The sequence below is a fragment of the Sinocyclocheilus grahami genome, unplaced genomic scaffold (genome assembly GCF_001515645.1).
Source record: "Sinocyclocheilus grahami isolate Dianchi unplaced genomic scaffold, SAMN03320097.WGS_v1.1 scaffold1425.1, whole genome shotgun sequence".
NCBI lineage: Eukaryota > Metazoa > Chordata > Actinopteri > Cypriniformes > Cyprinidae > Sinocyclocheilus > Sinocyclocheilus grahami.
This window is the reverse complement of record NW_015506604.1, coordinates 363,509-383,404: the sequence shown is the minus strand read 5'-3', so window position 1 is coordinate 383,404 and position 19,896 is coordinate 363,509. Positions and strand designations below refer to the sequence as shown.

General features: G+C 34.8%; 1 protein-coding gene and 1 pseudogene across 1 annotated transcript in view; both read right to left on the bottom strand.

Moving 5' to 3' along the window:
* Positions 1 to 2,517, bottom strand: part of LOC107570192 (F-box and leucine-rich repeat protein 5) — a 38,339-nt gene extending 35,822 nt beyond the window's left edge. The window contains exon 1 of the mRNA XM_016256398.1: positions 2,384 to 2,517. Coding sequence (XP_016111884.1) covers positions 2,384 to 2,467 — 84 coding nt within the window. The 5' untranslated portion in view covers positions 2,468 to 2,517. The remainder of the gene's footprint in view (positions 1 to 2,383) is intronic.
* Positions 2,518 to 6,120: 3,603 nt separating this feature from the next.
* LOC107570191 (synapse-associated protein 1-like) lies at positions 6,121 to 15,571 on the bottom strand (annotated as a pseudogene).
* Between the last annotated feature and the right edge of the window lie 4,325 nt (positions 15,572 to 19,896).

Genomic DNA, 19,896 nt, shown 5'->3' with positions numbered 1-19,896 from the left:
CCTGCAACGCAGAAAGTGCATTTAAAGTGTGCTTTAAACTAGAAATGATCTGATTATAGATCACACACTGAATGTGGCGTCATTCACATCTGTGTTGCATGTATTAATACACAGATTACAACGGTTATGTAATATTAAATAAATATTAGAATATCGATATGCAACAAGAAACAAAAGAATAACCGTATTTAATATATATTATAATATGCAATATTATCAGACACTGCGCATTTCCATAAGTCGCGTGGGTTTGTGTAACTAAATACAAAATGATTGAAATAAATGATTAAAATAAACAAATAAAATACATAATTAAAAAAAATCTAAATAACTATATAAAAATGATTTAAATAAAATAATTAATTAATGAATAATAAGACCTAAACACCTAAATAAAAATAAATAAATAAAATACATTAGTAATTTAAAAATATCTAAATAACTATATAAAAATTATTAAAATAAATACAAATAATTAATCAATGAATAATAAGACCTAAACAAAAATAAATTTAAATAAAATAAATGATTAAAATACATTTTAAAACTTGATTAAAATAAACAAATAAAATACATAAGTAATTAAAAATAATCTAAATATTTATTTATTTAATTTTTTTTTATTTTATTTAGGTGTTTAGGTCATATTATACATTGATTAATTATTTTTATTTATTTTAATAATTTTTATATAGTTATTTAGATTTTTTTAAATTACTAATGTATTTTATTTATTTATTTTAATTAATTAATTTTTGTTTAGGTCTTATTATTCATTGAATAATTATTTTTATTTATTTTAACCATTTGTATATAGTTATTTAGATTTTCTTTTAATTATGTATTTTATTTGTTTATTTTAATCAAGTTTTTAAATGTATTTTAATCATTTATTTAGGCGTTTAGGTCTTATTATTCATTAATTAATAATTTTTATTTATTTTAATCATTTTTATATAGTTTAGATTTTTTTTTTTAATTATGTATTTTATTTTTTTATTTTAATAAAGTTTTTAAATGTGTTTTATTTAAATAACTATATAAATAAATAATCAAAATGAACAACATTTAAATTCAGTAAAATCCCTAAATGTGCCGTAATTCACCTCAGCGTTGCATTAATACACAGATCACACTGAGTACGAGGTGTTTAGAGGTTAGAATAACCGTATTTAATATATATATATTAATATGCAATATTATCAGACACTGCGCATTTCCATAAGTCGCGTGGGTTTGAGTTTATCTGATTAATCTTCGACACAGACTTCAGATCTGAGATCAGACATTCACAGTCTACGTGTGCGCAGCATGTACAAATGTGCATAATATGTAAAGTTGTGCTGATCTGAGATCAGATGCTTATCATGTGAAACTCTGCTGTCTGTGTATTAGCCTGCGGCTAGCATTAGCACTCAAACACAGCACCGGACGCCTTAAAAGCACCCTCAGCGGGTGAAAACACACGTACACCGGGTCGGACACGAACCTTCTCTCTGTAGAGCCCCACCAGCTGCTTCATGCGCCAGTGAGGCCCGGTAAACACATCCACCTCGTCGGGGAACGGAGCCATCGCGCCTCCATCAGCTTCAGCTGCCGCCGCGGACTGAGCGCGAGACGCCGGATCTTCCGGTCAAAGCCCGCCTCCGCGCGTGACGTCACAGAACTACATTTAAATTTAAACCCGCCGCGGACAGAAAAATAACGACATTAACAACATAAAATGTAATTAAATTAATATTAAAAATAAACTAAAATAAACATCCTCCTCTGGTACAATGATAATTTTTTTTTAATTATTTCATTTAAATTTGTGTTTTCGTAATTTTTAGTAGTTTCACGTTTATTCGTTTTTAGGTCCGTTTTAATTATGTTAGTACATCACGTTAAACTAAATCAAAATGAGAAATGCTGCCTTGAAGTAAAGCGGAAGTAAATCGTTTTTAAAAGTAAAAGTAACATTTTTTTTTTTTGTATAGTTGTAGGTTTTAACCCTAAAATAAATTAGTACAGCGTTACAATGCAGAGATAAAAACCCTCACAACACAAACAAATATGTACATTAACAAAATTAAAAAAAAAATTATTTAAAAAAGGCGTATTCAAAGCGTTGCACGAGCGCTTGGCAACCCGGATGACGCAATTACGTCTACGTGCGCAGCGACACGTTCCTATGGAAGGCGGACGGGGCCAAAAGTATTTAAACGGAACACGTGAAATGCTATGGAAGGCGGACGGGGCCAAAAGTATTTAAACGGAACACGTGAAATGGTTTATATTAGCCGTCAAGCTAACACTTAGCGCTCCTCAAAACACACCATTAAACGAGTTAAAAAACTCCCTCAGGGGGTAAAATAAGACGTAAGACGTGTCAGAAACTAACCTTCTCGCTGTAGAGCCCCACCAGCTGCTTCATGCGCCAGTGAGGCCCGGTAAACACATCCACCTCGTCGGGGAACGGAGCCATCGCGCCTCCATCAGCTTCAGCTGCCGCCGCGGACTGAGCGCGAGACGCCGGATCTTCCGGTCAAAGCCCGACCAGCGCATGACGTCACAGAACTACATTTAAATTTAAACCCGCCGCGGACAGAAAAATAACGACATTAACTAAATAAAATGTAATTAAATTAATATTAAAAATAAACTAAAATAAACAACCTCCTCTGGTACAATTATACTTTGTTATTATTTAATAAAAATTCGTTTTCGTTTTGTGTTTTCGTCATTGTTAGTAGTTTCGAGTTTATTTATTTTTAGTTCCGTTTTAATTATGTTAGTACATCACGTTAAACTACATCAGAATGAGAAATGCTGCCTTGAAGTAAAGCGGAAGTAAATCGCTAATGTATCATGATGACTTTTCTAAAAGAATGCAAGTTTATTTTTGCACTTTTATGTATCGATAATACTTCATTTGACTTATGTTAATTTGCATATATTCATGTCTCGCTTCCCTGTTTCTGTATGTTTCTAATAATAATAAAAACATGCATACGAGCCATTAAATGAGGCACAAATATGTCATTAAATAACGTGCATGTAGAACAACATTGAAAACAAAGACGTTTCTTTTATTATCTGCATTATTATAGCATATATATCGACCGTAAATGTAGCACAGTGTATTAAACTAAAGGAGAAACCAGAAAAGAGAGGATTTTAGACTTTATTTACTGCAACGAAATCATCTTTAAAGTAATAAGACAATTACAAACATGTATACACCGAATGAATAAACAGCTATGGAATTCAGTTAAAAAAAACCTGCCAGACGCACAAATATCAAACCGGCAATCAAAAACCAATAAAGGAGTGAGAAGGCATTACAACATTTGCCTTCACACGAGTTTACGCAGCTTTTGTGTTTCGGTTTGAAAGAAGACATTGTGGCAGAAAGAACAGCTAAACCAGCAGACTACATCTGATTTATGTGTTCTCAGTAATTACGATCTTAGTTCTGTGCATGTTGGCACCTCACCGAATCCCTCTACTGCTAAACATCGCATTTATTAAGCATTCTTAAAGGAAACCCTGATATTTCAGTCCGGTCAGATTGATGAAATGGTAGAAACGTCCTGCTGATTTCTTCATTTGAGCGCAGGAGTGCGTCCTCCACACCAGAGGAGGCGCTGTCACGCTTCAGCTGTCGTCCTGCAGCATCTCCTCAATCTCACGGGCCCAGTTATCGTCGCGATTTTCCGGGTCGATGACCACCTCGTACTCCTGAAGCTCCTGCTGATTGAATGCAAAATTCTTCGTTCATAAGCAAAAAGTGGCTTAAATCACCTTGTTCTTGTTGAATTGGACTCTCGTTTCATCTCTTCAGACTTACAAATAACAAAAAGAGTGCCTTTTAACTTTTAATGTATCATGATGACTTTTCTAAAAGAATGCAAGTTTATTTTTGCACTTTTATGTATCGATAATACTTCATTTGACTTATGTTAATTTGCATATATTCATGTCTCGCTTCCCTGTTTCTGTATGTTTCTAATAATAATAAAAACATGCATACGAGCCATTAAATGAGGCACAAATATGTCATTAAATAACGTGCATGTAGAACAACATTGAAAACAAAGACGTTTCTTTTATTATCTGCATTATTATAGCATATATATCGACTGTAAATGTAGCACAGTGTATTAAACTAAAGGAGAAACCAGAAAAGAGAGGATTTTAGACTTTATTTACTGCAACGAAATCATCTTTAAAGTAATAAGACAAGGTGCAAGTTATATTACACCTCTCACCTTACACACATGTATACACCGAATGAATAAACAGCTACGGAATTCAGTTCCAAAAAACCTGCCAGATGCACAAATATCAAACCGGCAATCAAAAACCAATAAAGGAATGAGAAGGCATTACAACATTTGCCTTCACACGAGTTTATGCGCGCTTGTAAGTGTTGGAGCGCTACAGCCGTTCAGCTTTTTGTGTTTCGGTTCGCTCGCATTTATTAAGCATTCTTAAAGGAAACCCTGATATTACAGTCCGGTCAGATTGATGAAATGGTAGAAACGTCCTGCTGATTTCTTCATTTGAGCGCAGGAGTGCGTCCTCCACACCAGAGGAGGCGCTGTCACGCTTCAGCTGTCGTCCTGCAGCATCTCCTCAATCTCACGGGCCCAGTTATCGTCGCGATTTTCCGGGTCGATGACCACCTCGTGCTCCTGAAGCTCCTGCTACAGCTCCTGCTCCCAGTCGGCCGTCTCTTCTGTCGGAAAACCAGAAACACTGAAGACTTTTTCTTGGATTTTGAAAGGTAAAATAATTTAAAGTAAACTAAACACTTCCTCTGGGAGAAGAAAAAAGTCATGCAATGATAAAAAAAAATCATTATGGCGTATATAAAAATCATGCAAAAAAAATCATGCAAAAAAATCATTACGCAATAAGAGAAATAAATAAAAGCAGTGTTACAATGCAAAACATTATTAGTACAAATACTTAAAGAGTGGCATATATAAACAACCTTTCCGCATTAAAAACATTAAAACGTTTCAGCGATTTAGTTCAAGCTGAAGTACTACAACTAAATAAACTGCAATTAAAAATCACAATTTAATTAAAAAAAATTGAAATATTTTAAAAGTACTAATAAAAAATGACAAAAACAATATAATTTGTAAAATGTTAACTAAAATAAAAACAGAAAATATAAAAAATAAAAACGAATTCAAAATATTAATAAAAAAATAGAGCAGTATATCAATGATCCTGAAATAACGAGGGGAAAAACAAGAAAAAATAAGGTTTTTGAAACAGACAAGTCTTTAAGGTAAAATAAAATAATATTATATATATATATATATATATATATACACATACATACATAAAGTAAAATAAACACCCTATTCTGCAGAAAACTCAAAAAGAAAGCTCAGCAAAAAAGAAAAATCATTAAGCACTAATAAAATAAAAAAATCAATGCCATGTACAAAAAAAATCTCCTCTGGGAAAAAACCCCAAAGAAAAACTAAATAATGATAAAGTCTCATCGAAAAAAAGAAAGAGAAACCCACTGCGCGAAAAGAAAAATCAGTCGAATGCAGAACAGTACTAGTGCTATTTAAAAAGTGGCACACCGAATGAAATAAACGTTTCTGAAAAGAAAAGAAATAATGTTTCTGCACACCAAAAACAAACACATTTCAGCGATTACTTCGTTTTCATTTATTCATTCATTAAGTTAAAATAACTAGAACTAAAAAAAAAAATCTAACTTAATAAAAACTATATAAATATTTTTAAACCTTAATAAACAAACAAAACATTCATTATAAAGCGGAGAGTTCCGGTGCTTGGCTCTGATTGGCTGAGCCGCGTTCGAAGCTGTTGTAAATGACGCTACAAAGTAACACACACCTTTGTTTACTTCGGTGTGTTGCTCGGCGACCACTTTGTAGCAACCACAACTGTTTCTGAGGAGCTACATTGTTTGGTGGAAGAATACTGTGTTTATTAATATCACTACACTTTATTTGCTCTGCTTTGTGAAACCACGGCGTCTTGGGGCTTATTGCTTTAATATATACAATGTATATATTATTTATTTATATATTAAATGAAAACAAACAAAAACAATGAATTCAAAATAACAAAAACTCTAACAACAGCAACACTGAAGTCTGTGTCATGGAAAGCAGGCGTGTCTTAAAGCTACAGCAGCTCCATCTCTTTCCTCAGGTCCTCCTGGTTTATATCGCAGGCGTCGAACGCGTCGCTCACGAACTCAGACACGCCGGGGCTGCTGGAGATGTCTTCCTCTTCCTGCTAGCACAGCCAACAGAGGCGCTTCATCACTGAAGCTGTGATGAGAACGCAGATCTGAGGAGAACGCACTACCTCGCTAGCCTTGGCTTTAGCGCTGATGGCCGCAGGCGCTGTTTTCAGCGGGTGGTCTCTGTGAAGCAGCAAAACACAGGTTCACAAGAGTTTAAACATTGAGTTTTACTACTGATCTATCCACAGCCTTATCAATGCACATCAAACGATTCATGATCAGGAGTAAATACTGGGAAGATTTCAAATAAAGTGCTAACCTCTTGATTTGTTAGAATGTATCAGTGTTATTCTAATATCACTTTTATAGTCTTTATTGATATATTTAATTAGTTGGTATCTTTATATTTTTCACTTTCATTTAATTTTCGTGTGTTTTTGTCATTTTGAGTAGCTTTTTTATTTTTTTAATTTAATTAAAAACTTTTTTTTTTTTAGATTTAAAAAAAAATCTTGTGTGTGTATTTAGTCAAGTTATTCTTTAAAGTTAAGTCCTTTTGTTGCAGGGTTATTATTGCTAAGCAAAACTAAACCATTAAAAAACATTATCACGACTTTATTTTATTTGTTGCCTAGGCAATAGTTCTCATTATCATTTAGTATTAAGTAAAATACTAATAATAATAAATAATTGATTGTCATTGCTGTGATAACTAAAGCTAAATAAACTAAAATGTAATAAAAAACAAACATATAAAATAAAAAAAACTAATATAAATGACAAAAACCCACACAACAAAATGGCACAGCCAACAGAGGCGCTTCATCACTGAAGCTGTGATGAGAACGCAGATCTGAGGAGAACGCACTACCTCGCTAGCCTTGGCTTTAGCGCTGATGGCCGCAGGCGCTGTTTTCAGCGGGTGGTCTCTGTGAAGCAGCAAAACACAGGTTCACAAGAGTTTAAACATTGAGTTTTACTACTGATCTATCCACAGCCTTATCAATGCACATCAAACGATTCATGATCAGGAGTAAATACTGGGAAGATTTCAAATAAAGTGCTAACCTCTTGATTTGTTAGAATGTATCAGTGTTATTCTAATATCACTTTTATAGTCTTTATTGATATATTTAATTAGTTGGTATCTTTATATTTTTCACTTTCATTTAATTTTCGTGTGTTTTTGTCATTTTGAGTAGCTTTTTTATTTTTTTAATTTAATTAAAAACTTTTTTTTTTTTAGATTTTTAAAAAAATCTTGTGTGTGTATTTAGTCAAGTTATTCTTTAAAGTTAAGTCCTTTTGTTGCAGGGTTATTATTGTTAAGCAAAACTAAACCATTAAAAAACATTATCACGACTTTATTTTATTTGTTGCCTAGGCAATAGTTCTCATTATCATTTAGTATTAAGTAAAATACTAATAATAATAAATAATTGATTGTCATTGCTGTGATAACTAAAGCTAAATAAACTAAAATGTAATAAAAAACAAACATATAAAATAAAAAAAACTAATATAAATGACAAAAACCCACACAACAAAATGACTAACTTTAACTAAAATGAAATAAAAACAGAACATATTTAAAGTAAATGTACAATATTAACAGCAATAATAATAGTATATCGATGCTACTAAAACAACAGTTATGTTGTAATTTTGTCATTTTTATTAGTGTTTTAATACATTAAGTTACACTAAATGAAAATGAGAGTACTTACCTAAAGTAAGTTTAAGTTTTTTATATTTTATTTTATTTCGGTTAACGTTTATAGTATTTAAAGTAACACTTTTTTACGGATTTAGTTTTAATTAATGATAATAACCCTGCATTGTATTATGTTTTATTGGAATTAAATCAGCCATTTCTCTAAGCATCCACTCTAATGCAGCCCGAACTCTTTCTTTAATACGTATTTAAAGCCTGGTGCACCCGACTGCTTGATCAGAGACACGCGGTAGAAATAATTCCTCCAGAACACGTCCTCCTTCACCCTGATACACACACACACACAGGTTTACATTTGTGAAAAGTGGGGACTCTCCATAGGCGTAATGGTTTTTATACTGTACAGACCGTATATTCTATTGCCCTACACCAACCCTACCCCTAAACCTACCCCTCACAGGAGACTTTCTGCATTTTTAGATTTTCAAAAAACTTAATTCTGTATGATTTATAAGCTTTTGTACCCGTGGGGACCACAATTTAGGTCCCCACCGTGACACGAGTCCCCATGAGTCTGTGTGTAGTCAGGTTTAAGTCCCCACCAGGATATATAAACCAGCACACACACACACACACACACACACACACACACACACACACACACACACACACACATTCAGACACATCTGCTCTCACAGTCCAGGTAGTAATAAACGGCATTAACGGAGCCAGTCTCACTGTTTGGGGACGAGGTCAAAGCGCATCCTGTTGAGCAGCTCGTCTTCCTGCAGCATCACCAGAGCCACGGCGTACATCTGCTCAAAGTTGAACTGGAACTGAACTCTGGCTGGAGGGTCGTGCAGGAAGTTCCTCTTGTCCTGAAGCACACACACACACACGCACACACACAAATACACACACACACACACACACACACACACACACACACACACAGGGTCATGCTGTTTTGGTTTAACCCTCTGGTGTTGTTCATTTGGGAGTCACACTTGTGTTGTTCGCGGTCAAACGTGACCGGACACCTGAAATGTAACTTTTCTTTTTTATTTTCAGTGAAGGTAATGTAATATATTTTTGTTCAATAATATTTTTCATTTTTATTTTGAATTTTGAGAGAATGTCACGGTACTATTTAATATTTATGCAATAATTATGATACATTTTTCCCATTGAAAATAATAATAATAATAAACAAATCTAATATTTTTGTATTATTTAAGGCAGATTAGTGTCATCTGGTGGGAGTAAAGAAAGAAAAACCTCTGAAATGCTGTGCTTTAGCCACTAGATTCCTATAGAGCTCTAGAGAACAGCCTTATAAAATCTCTAGTTGTTTTTAGACACAAATACTTTTTTTTTAAGTTGTGGATTTGGATTTATATTTAGACATTCTCAAAGACAACTTTTTGTAAAGGTTTAGATTTTTTTTTTTTTTTTAATGTTGGTTTGAAATGTCAGTTTTTGTATTAATTTTACTATTAATTTACTTAATACTTAATTTTACAGTCAAACCTGAACACAAAGATTGCATTTTATTACACACAACATCGAAGTTCAACAAAAATGTAACAAATATGAACAGGAATGCTTTTATCAGAGGTTAATCAATCTGAACTCAACCTCTTATTTGAGTCTTCTGGCTCAATTTTGGCATATTGTAACAGCCACACCAGTTCATTTGTGTGTGTGTGTGTGTGTGTGTGTGTGTGAGTGTGTGTGTATAATAGTGTGTGTATAATAGTGTGTGTGTGTGTGTGATAGTGTGTGTGTGTGTGAGTGTGTGTGTATAATAGTGTGTGTGTGTGTGTGAGTATGTGTGTATAATAGTGTGTGTGTGTGTATAATAGTGTGTGTGTGTGTATAATAGTGTGTGTGTGTGTGTGTATAATAGTGTGTGTGTGTGTGTGTGTGTTTGTGAGTGTGTGTATAATAGTGTGTGTTTGTGAGTGTGTGTGTGTGTATAATAGTGTGTGTGTGTGTGTGTGTGTTTGTGAGTGTGTGTGTGTATAATAGTGTGTGTGTGTGTGTATAATAGTGTTGTGTGTGTGTGTGTGTGAGTGTGTGTGTGTGTGTGTATAATAGTGTGTGCGTGTACCTGTTTTTCTATTCTGGTGGGGACTTAAACCTGAATACACACAGACTCATGGGGACTCGTGTCACGGTGGGGACCTAAATTGTGGTCCCCACGAGTAAACAAGCTAATAAATCACACAGAATGAAGTTTTTTGAGAATGTAAAAATGCAGAAAGTTTGTGTGTGTGTGTGTGTCTGTGAGTGAGAGAGAGTGTGTGTGTCTGTGAGTGAGTGTGTGTGTGTGTCCGTGAGTGAGAGAGAGTGTGTGTGTGTGTGTCTGTGAGTGAGAGAGAGTGTGTGTGTCTGTGAGTGAGTGTGTGTGTGTGTCCGTGAGTGAGAGAGAGTGTGTGTGTGTGTGTCTGTGAGTGAGTGTGTGTGTGTGTGAGTGTGTGTGTGTGTGTCTGTGAGTGAGTGTGTGTGTGTGTCCGTGTCTGTGAGAGAGAGAGAGCGTGTGTGTGTGTGTGAGTGTATAATAGTGTGTGTGTGTGTCTGTTTTGTACTCTTTATATTTTAGAGTGTTTTTTTGTGTGGTCACATAGCGACTGCCATAAAAGTCACTAAGTTTCGTACCATTCCAATAAAGTAGCCATTTTTAAAATTTCAAAACATTTTTTTATGGTCTAAAATGACCGAACAACATCAGAGGGTTAAAGTCATCTGAGGGTCAAATATTAACAGTATTTCAATTAAAAAACATATTTTCAATTTTAGTGTACTAAATGTTTAAATACGGACGATAAGCTCACAGCGGATAAAGCGAGTATCTGCTGCTGAATGGTTTCCTCCTCGTTGTATCCGACCCAGGGCGGCACCGCGGCGTCTATAGACAAAAGATTGAGGATTTGTGCAAATAAATAAATGTATAAAAAGATGTTCCTTCAAAATCACAGATTCATGCATCTATGTCCATACCTGTTTTCTTTGCATTTTTCTCTGGGACTAATTTTTCCTGCTCCTTCTGAAAATCTCCCAAAATGGTCTGAAAGAGGATTGGGTCGGAGATTTATTGATCTGAATCAGGCTTACGGTCCTTAAAACCATAAAAAACATCTTCATTACCTGAAATAAAATCAACTTGAACTGAAATGTATTTTATTTCATATAGTTGCTCAGACACGATTTCTCTTTTTTGTTTTGAAGTACTAAAATAACTAACAAAGTAATAAATAAAAATTAATAAACATAATATAGACATTTAAAAACACAATAACGCACAACAACAAAAAACAGGAAAATAAAATCAAAATCGATATTACTAAAACTAATAAATTAAAATGGAATTATAAAAAATTCAAAATATTAAACTATATAGGCATTTTTTTAATTGATAAAATGATTAAAAAACATAAATTGCTAAAACTAACTAAAGTGAAAAAATATAAAAATAAAAATAATTCAAAATATTAATAAAAGTATATAGACGTATTTAAAAAAAAAATACAAGTGACAAAAACACACAACAAAATTACTAAAACTTAGGGCTGCTCGATTATGGCAAAAATCATAATCACGATTATTTGGGTCAATATTGTAAACACGATTATGAGTGGGCCACATAACCAAAACTTTACACAAGTGATTTATTTAAAGACAGCGATATATATCAAATACATATTTTCTGTAAATAATGTTGCTATGACATCTACATTTTAGATAAAGAGAAATTTCCAATTCCACAGCAGAATACTAGGGTAACTAATATTAGTCAAAAAATAGAAAGGAGTCCTAAAAAATTATTGAAAATAATTAAACAGTCAGTAATACAATAAAAACAAAAAAAGCAAAGGACAAATAAAACAGAAAAAAGATACAAATGAAACAAACAGTGCAAGTCTAAAGTATTCAGCTAACAGCTGCTACAGAAACTGAACAACCGAATGTCAAATAAAACAGCATAGACTTCACCGTAAGAATTAAACTTCATTTGTTTCTTATTAAAGCTACAAAAGTCCTTCAGTGAGGAGCAGTGAGTGATTTTCTCTTTGTCTTTTGTTGTTTGATTAATATGAAGCACACAGTCAGCAGCAGGAATATTAGGCTGCTGTCACTTTAAGAGCCGCACGAATTCAATTTAACTACAGTTTTTCACGTATTTTCATTCTCAACTGTTTACGTTCACTTAAAACAAAACCGACGAGGGTATATGTGAATAATCACCAAGCATTTTTGTGTGTATTTGACCGTTTAGGCGCACCTTAAGCTAAACGCTCACTTTACTCGTCCGTCTTCTGTTCCGTCTCTGAAACATGAATAAATCTAATAGGCTTTAATAAATCGAGCACGTCCCATTTTGCAAAAGTCACGTTACATGATTTGACTGATTCACACGTCAAATTGGGCTCTTATGGAGTGAAAGCGCACCGCTGGAAAAGGGGTGGAATGGGGCGCAATAATCGTTTTATCTCGATTACTGTATTTTCACAATCGTTGGAGGCCAAAATCAAAATTGAAACTTTATTTCGATTCATTGCACCACTCTACTAAAACTTACAAATATTAACAAAAACTATACAAGTATATCAGTTAGGGCTGGACAATAATTCAATATCAATATGTATCGCGATATAATTTTTTTCAATAACGGTGATATGATTTTTAAACACATTTCCGATATTTCGATATACTCTACCAGTTTCCCATACATTGATGTATTTGTGGCGTTTGACTTCGTTGAATAAACATGAGCACTGCACGTTTCACAATCATAACGTGGCGCGGGTGTTTTATATGAATGTATCTCTGAAGGGAACCGACTGTCTTCAGAATAGTTTAGGAATAACCCTTAAGATAACATGTAGAAAGAAAGAAACGCATCTTAAGCACGCGGAATAACATAAGAGGACTTTGAACGATTACGTAATTGTGGCGTCCGTAATTGTGATCGCGATTAGTAATTCGATTAATTGTGCAGCCCTACCCTCATATCACATATGATAATATAATTAGGTTGGCTTTTAAGCTTATTATTATTATTATTATTGTGAGACTAAAATTTCTGAACGCTACTCCTACAGCTTTCAAGCTACATCCACCAAAAAGAAAAGACTTACGGTTTTCATAAAAATTAAGATTAAAAATCGTAAAAATCCCATAGACTTCTGGTGCGTTCAAGCCACGTCGGATAGATCGTGTTTACGAGTTGAAGGCACATGAACGCCACCACAAAGTCGTTATTACGAGTGAGAAACTCTAAATTTTCTTGAATCCCCAAGTTTCTGAGTTGGTGGCGTGTCAATGAAAAACATGGCGGAATCGATGGATGCAACGTTTGTAGTTGACGGTAAATTTTTGTTTAAATTGATCGTTTAGTTGTCCTATAAACTTAAATTGGTCATGTTCTTGTTACGCAGCTAGTTAATGAAATCCAAGTTAAAAAAAAGGCTATAATTTTTGCACCTATAGGTGAAAAACCTTTTGATTTGCCATGTTGCATTTAGCTAACAGCTTTTTTTAATCTCTGTATTTTAGCGTTTGTTGATGCTGAAAATCAGTTATACTGGGATCCTGCTCTAAACAAAATATTAAAAACGCAAAACACACCTGATGCGAATTCTTTGCTCTTCATTTTCTATAAGCAGAGTTAACAGACCCTGTTAAATTTTCTTGTAATTTATTAAAAGAAGGTACACCGCCATCTCGTGCCGACTAAACTGACTTGAACACCGTAATTACGACTTGTCAACTCGTAAGTACGAACGTCCCAGGAGGACTTGAACGCAGCATTCCATTGACGGAATGTTCAAACGAGCCAAGACTCATCAAGCTCCAACTTGCTAATCATGCTAACAACATGTTAGCAACATGCCAATCATGCTAGAAACAGGCTAATTATGCTAGATACATGCTAGCAACATGCCACCGACATGCTAATCATGCAAGAAACATGGTAACAACATGCTAATCATGTTAGAAACATGCTAATCATGCTAGAGACATGTTAACTACATGCTTATCATGCCAGAAACATGCTAATCACACTAACAACATGTCAAAAAACATGCCAATCATGTTAAAAACATGTTAGCAAACATACTAATAGTGTTAAAAACAGGCTATCAACATGTTAATCATGCAACATGTTAATATATTAATTATGTGACTCATGCCAAAAACATGCTAGCAGCATGATTAACAATATGTTAGCAACATGCTAATAGTGTTAAAAACAGGCTATCAACATGCTAATCATGCCAGAAGCATGTTAGCAACATGCCAATCATGCTAAAAACAGGCTAATTATGCTAGATACATGCTAGCACACAATGCCTCCGACATGCTAATCATGCAAGAAACATGGTAACAACATGCTAGAAACATACTAACTACATGCTTATCATGCCAGAAACATGCTAATCACGATAACAACATGTAAAAAAACATGCCAATCATGTTAAAAATATTTTAGCAAACATACTAATAGTGTTAAAAACATGCTATCAACATGCTAATCATGCAACATGTTAATATATTAATTATGTGACTCATGCCAAAAACATGCTAGCAGCATGATTAACAATATGTTAGCAACATGCTAATAGTGTTAAAAACAGGCTATCAACATGCTAATCATGCCAGAAGCATGTTAGCAACATGCCAATCATGCTAAAAACAGGCTAATTATGCTAGATACATGCAAGAAACATGGTAACAACATGCTAGAAACATACTAACTACATGCTTATCATGCCAGAAACATGCCAATCACGCCAATCACGATAACAACATGTCAGAAAACATGCCAATCATGTTAAAAATATTTTAGCAAACATACTAATAGTGTTAAAAACATGCTATCAACATGTTAATCATGCAACATGTTAATATATTAATTATGTGACTAATGCCAAAAACATGCTAGCAGCATGCTAATAGTGTTAAAAACAGGCTATCAAAATGCTAATCATGCCAGAAGCACGTTAGCAACATGTCATCATCATGCTAATCATTTAAAAACATCCTAGCAACGTGCTAAATCATGCTATTTATCTACATTTTAAATTTTACATCCGTTTTAAACTTTTACAGCTACTTCAAATGTTCAGGCTAGGCTTTCTCAAGCCAAGCTAAAGTTAGTCTTGATTATAATTTTTTTAATCTAGCGTCACTTGCTACTACATAAATACACGGAGATGTTCTGCATCAGAAAATATGCTGTAACATATGAAACATACTATAGTAATGCAGAAGTAGATTCATGATATTGACATGCCACTCTGCCAATCACATGACGTCATAACCCTAATGCTGTAGCTTTAGCGTAGTATCAGGTCATAAACACAGTGCTATATGCTGGTGTTTAGAGTGCGCGTGTGTTACCGCTGAGTCCTTTGGCCTGCTGTAGGATGTGTTGAGTTTCAGGCTCTGTGGATGTTTTGCTCCTCTGCTGTTTGTCTGTTTTCTGCTCATTCTCTTCAGACTCTGCGCCCAGCCATGAGCTCCAGCCCTTAAACATGCTGCCTCTGTCCTCTTCTGATAGGAAACGTCTTATAGATGCATCGCAGATGAGCAAACGCTCAAAAAAATACGTCTTGCAGATGTAATGCAGACGTCTAATAGACGTCTCTGTGATGTACGAGTGCTATCAGGGAAGCTGCATATTTACATTTTGACAGGAATGAAAACAACATAGCGACGAGACGAATGAAACATACTATAGTAATGCAGAAGTAGATTCATGATATTGACATGCCACTCTGCCAATCACATGACGTCATAACCCTAATGCTGTAGCTTTAGCGTAGTATCAGGTCATAAACACAGTGCTATATGCTGGTGTTTAGAGTGCGCGTGTGTTACCGCTGAGTCCTTTGGCCTGCTGTAGGATGTGTTGAGTTTCAGGCTCTGTGGATGTTTTGCTCCTCTGCTGTTTCCTGTTTGTCTGTTTTCTGCTCATTCTCTTCAGACTCTGCGCCCAGCCATGAGCTCCAGCCCTTAAACATGCTGCCTCTGTCCTCTTCTGATAGGAAACGTCTTATAGATGCATCGCAGATGAGCAAACGCTCTAAAAAATACGTCTTGCAGATGTAATGCAGACGTCTAATAGACGTCTCTGTGATGTACGAGTGCTATCAGGGAAGCTGCATATTTACATTTTGACAGGAATGAAAACAACATAGCGACGAGACGTCATCGTGGAAAAGAAAAAAAGAAGAAAGAAGAAACTTCCAGGAGACAAAAACTCCATAAAAATAGTTTTTTGAAAGTTGCGAAAACTAGTGAATGGACGCACTGCTTCCTGAAACAGTAAAAAAAAAAAAAAAAAATTGAAATAAAAATTATCTATCGACCAGATTGTCACCGATTTTTTGTGGGGTGGTAAAGTGCCCAGAATTCGGAAATCATTGCTTCAGAGATGCCAGCTGAATGGTGGGCTCTCTTTACCTAATTTCATGTTTTACTATTGGTCAGTAAATAGTCATAAGATAACATTTTGGCTTAATATGTCCACAGCACCATAGTGCAGATTGGAAGCTAATTCATGCATATCTACCTCTCTGTTGGCTTTGCTTACTTCACCCCAATCCTGTAATGTCTCTTCGGCTTCCTTTACACATAATCCAGTAGTTGTATCTACACTTCGGATTTGGTGCCAGTTTAGGCGACACTTTAAATGGACTTCTGCTTCGACTTTGATGCCATTATTGGAGAATCATGTTTTCCCCATCTCTTACTGATCCTGTATTTAAACAGTGGGCATGCAATAGGCTTGAGATGTTTTCAAGACCTGTACAGTGGTGGCACATTCTGTAGCTATATACAATTATCTTCTAATTTGGGATTGTCAGAATCCCACTTGTATCGGTTTTTACAGATTAGACACTATTTACACAGGTTACCCATCTCTGCCCCCAAGCTAATATTTCTGCAATTCAATCCAAATCACAAGTCCCAAATTTTGAGAATTTATGGTTGTATTTTAGGTTTAAATGACTGTTCGATTGACACAATTAAAAGAGCTTGGGAGTCAGAAGTGGGTGAAAGTTTTGAAGAGGACTGGTGGGCGGGTGCACTGGACAGAATACATTCTAGTACAATTTCTGCACGTCTTGGCCTCATACAATTTAAAATACTATACAGAATCAATTTTTCCAAGGCCAGGTTATCTGAAATATTTCCTAATATTGAAGACAGATGTGACAGATGTCATGCTTCTCTGTGCAATTTGAGTCATATGTTTTTTACTTGTCCTATGTTGCAAAATGTTTGGGTCAATTATTTTACAACTATGTCTAAAGTGTTAAAAGTTAGAATTGATGTTTGCCCCGCTATAGCAATCTTTGGGATAGCAAAAATTTGGTCTCAGTTTAATTCAAAACAACTGGATATTATATCCTTCACTTCTTTGTTAGCTAGGCGCCATATTCTGCTCCACTGGAAATCTAATAAGCCTCCAACAACCTCCCAATGGCTAGTGGATACCATGTTTTTTTTTTAAACTGGAAAAAGTAAGATGTTCTGGGAAAAGTCATTTCTTCAATAAATGGCGTGTCCCTTTATAGCTTACTTCAAGTCTCTTAATATTCTACCTCCTGGTTAATTAATGATTATGTATGTATGTGTATATATATATATTTGTATTAAATATATATTGTATTTTATCTATTTGTATTACAATGACTACTATTTTCTATAATTAGTTGTATTCTTTATTTTATGATAGTTTTGTAGTTATTTAATTTATTACTTTCTTTTTTTTCTCTGTTTTTATTATTATTATTTATTTTTTTATTGGTTATGGATTATGTTTGGGTTTGGTCTTAAAATGTAAAAAAAAAAAGTGTTAAAAATGTGTAATCTATTTTCTTGTTGTAATAATATTTGTTTTAATAAAAAGTTTGAACATAAAAATAAAAAAAATAAAAAAGAAATGAAAATAATGTTTCGAAATTGCTTCACCACTAGGTTCGCCGCAAAGTGTTGATTTCTGTGCACCCATGTGATCTCAGATCAGTTTTATATACATTTGTAGACATTTTGACACATTTGTATAATAAAAAGAAGAGTTGTATGATAGCACACGTCCATCACGGAGACATCTGCAAGACGCATTTTTTAGAGTGTTTGCTCATCTGCAATACATCTATAAAACGTTTCCTATCAGATCTCAAATAGACGTTTAGAAGATGTCTTTAAGATGTTTATGATGTAAAACTGACATCTTAGAGACATCTATCAGATGTTTGCACACTCAGATGCTTTCCAGATCTTTAACAGACGTCTTGCAGACGTACCTGCACTCTCTGGATTTTGGACTTTTTAAGCTCTTCATAAAACAAACAAAACAAGCCAAATAACACATATTATACAGACACTTGGTTTTTGATGGTATTAGATGATTTGTTAATTGCATTTAATACAGTACCTTTTCAACGAAACATTTACGTTTGTAAAAGGTGTTTTTACTTTTACTGTGTGATAGCGATGAAGTAAACAATGCTTTATATTTAGACATTTAGAGTAGATAAAGCACACAAATTATGTGACGAAATTGAGAAGTTAAAATTAGAACTACAAACATGTATGAAGTGTTAAAAACTACAAACATGGTGGATATGCGAGAACTACAGACAGGTAGAGAAAGGGGTTCGAGTGATAATATGTAACCTGTTGAAAAAATATTTATTTAATGTTATCCGCGTTATATTTCATCTGCAGAAACACTGTGAACTTTATAAGGATACATTTGGTCATTAGCTTTTAAATGCATCATTATGCAAACACATGAGCAGAGTTCTCGACCTGATAGACCCGCGCGCGACTAGCAGATCAACGTGCCTCTTCATTTCTCTCCAGTATGGTAGGAAATCAAATTAAACGAAATGGATGATGTTAACTGTGATGAGATGATTGACAGGGCAGTTTAAACCGAGACAGAATGCACGTAACTAAGCAACAGAGCATCCCTTAAAGAAGCAGCTATGACGAAGTAGCATGTCCCGAAGCTTAGTCTGCTACATACTCAAAAGTATGTAGTTTTTCTTCACAAAAAGAGTACATACTTTTAGGGCATAGTATAAGTAGGCGAATTGGGACGCAGCGGAACTTCGGAGCGCAAACCGTGAATCACTTGATTTAGATCGGAACTTTGGAGCCGGTTCACAAATCTTTTGATTTAGATCGGAACTTTAGAGCCGGTTCACGAATCTTTTGATTTAGATCGGAACTTTAGAGCCGGTTCGCAAATTTTTTGATTTAGATCTGAACTTTAGAGCCGGTTCCCGACTCTTTTGATTTAGATCGGAACTTCGGAGCCGGTTCGCGAATCTTTTGATTTAGATCGGAACTTCGGAGCGCGTATCGCGAATCTTTTGATTTTGATCGGAACTTCGGAGCTGGTTCACGAATCTTCTGATTTAGATCTGAACTTTAGAGCCGGTTCCCGACTCTTTTGATTTAGATCTGAACTTTGGAGCCGGTTCACGAATCTTTTGATTTAGATCGGAACTTCGGAGCGCGTATCGCAAATCTTTTGATTTAGATCTGAACTTCGGAGCGCGTACCGCGAATCTTGATTTAGATCTGAACTTTGGAGCCGGTTCACGAATCTTCTGATTTAGATCTGAACTTCGGAGCCGGTTCGCGAATCTTTTGATTTAGATCTGAACTTTGGAGCCGGTTCGCGAATCTTCTGATTTAGATCTGAACTTCGGAGCCGGTTCGCGAATCTTTTGATTTAGATCGGAACTTCGGAGCGCGTATCACGAATCTTTTGATTTAGATCGGAACTTCGGAGCCGGTTCACGAATCTTCTGATTTAGATCTGAACTTTAGAGCCGGTTCCCGACTCTTTTGATTTAGATCTGAACTTTGGAGCCGGTTCACAAATCTTCTGATTTAGATCTGAACTTCGGAGCCGGTTCGTGAATCTTTTGATTTAGATCGGAACTTCGGAGCGCGT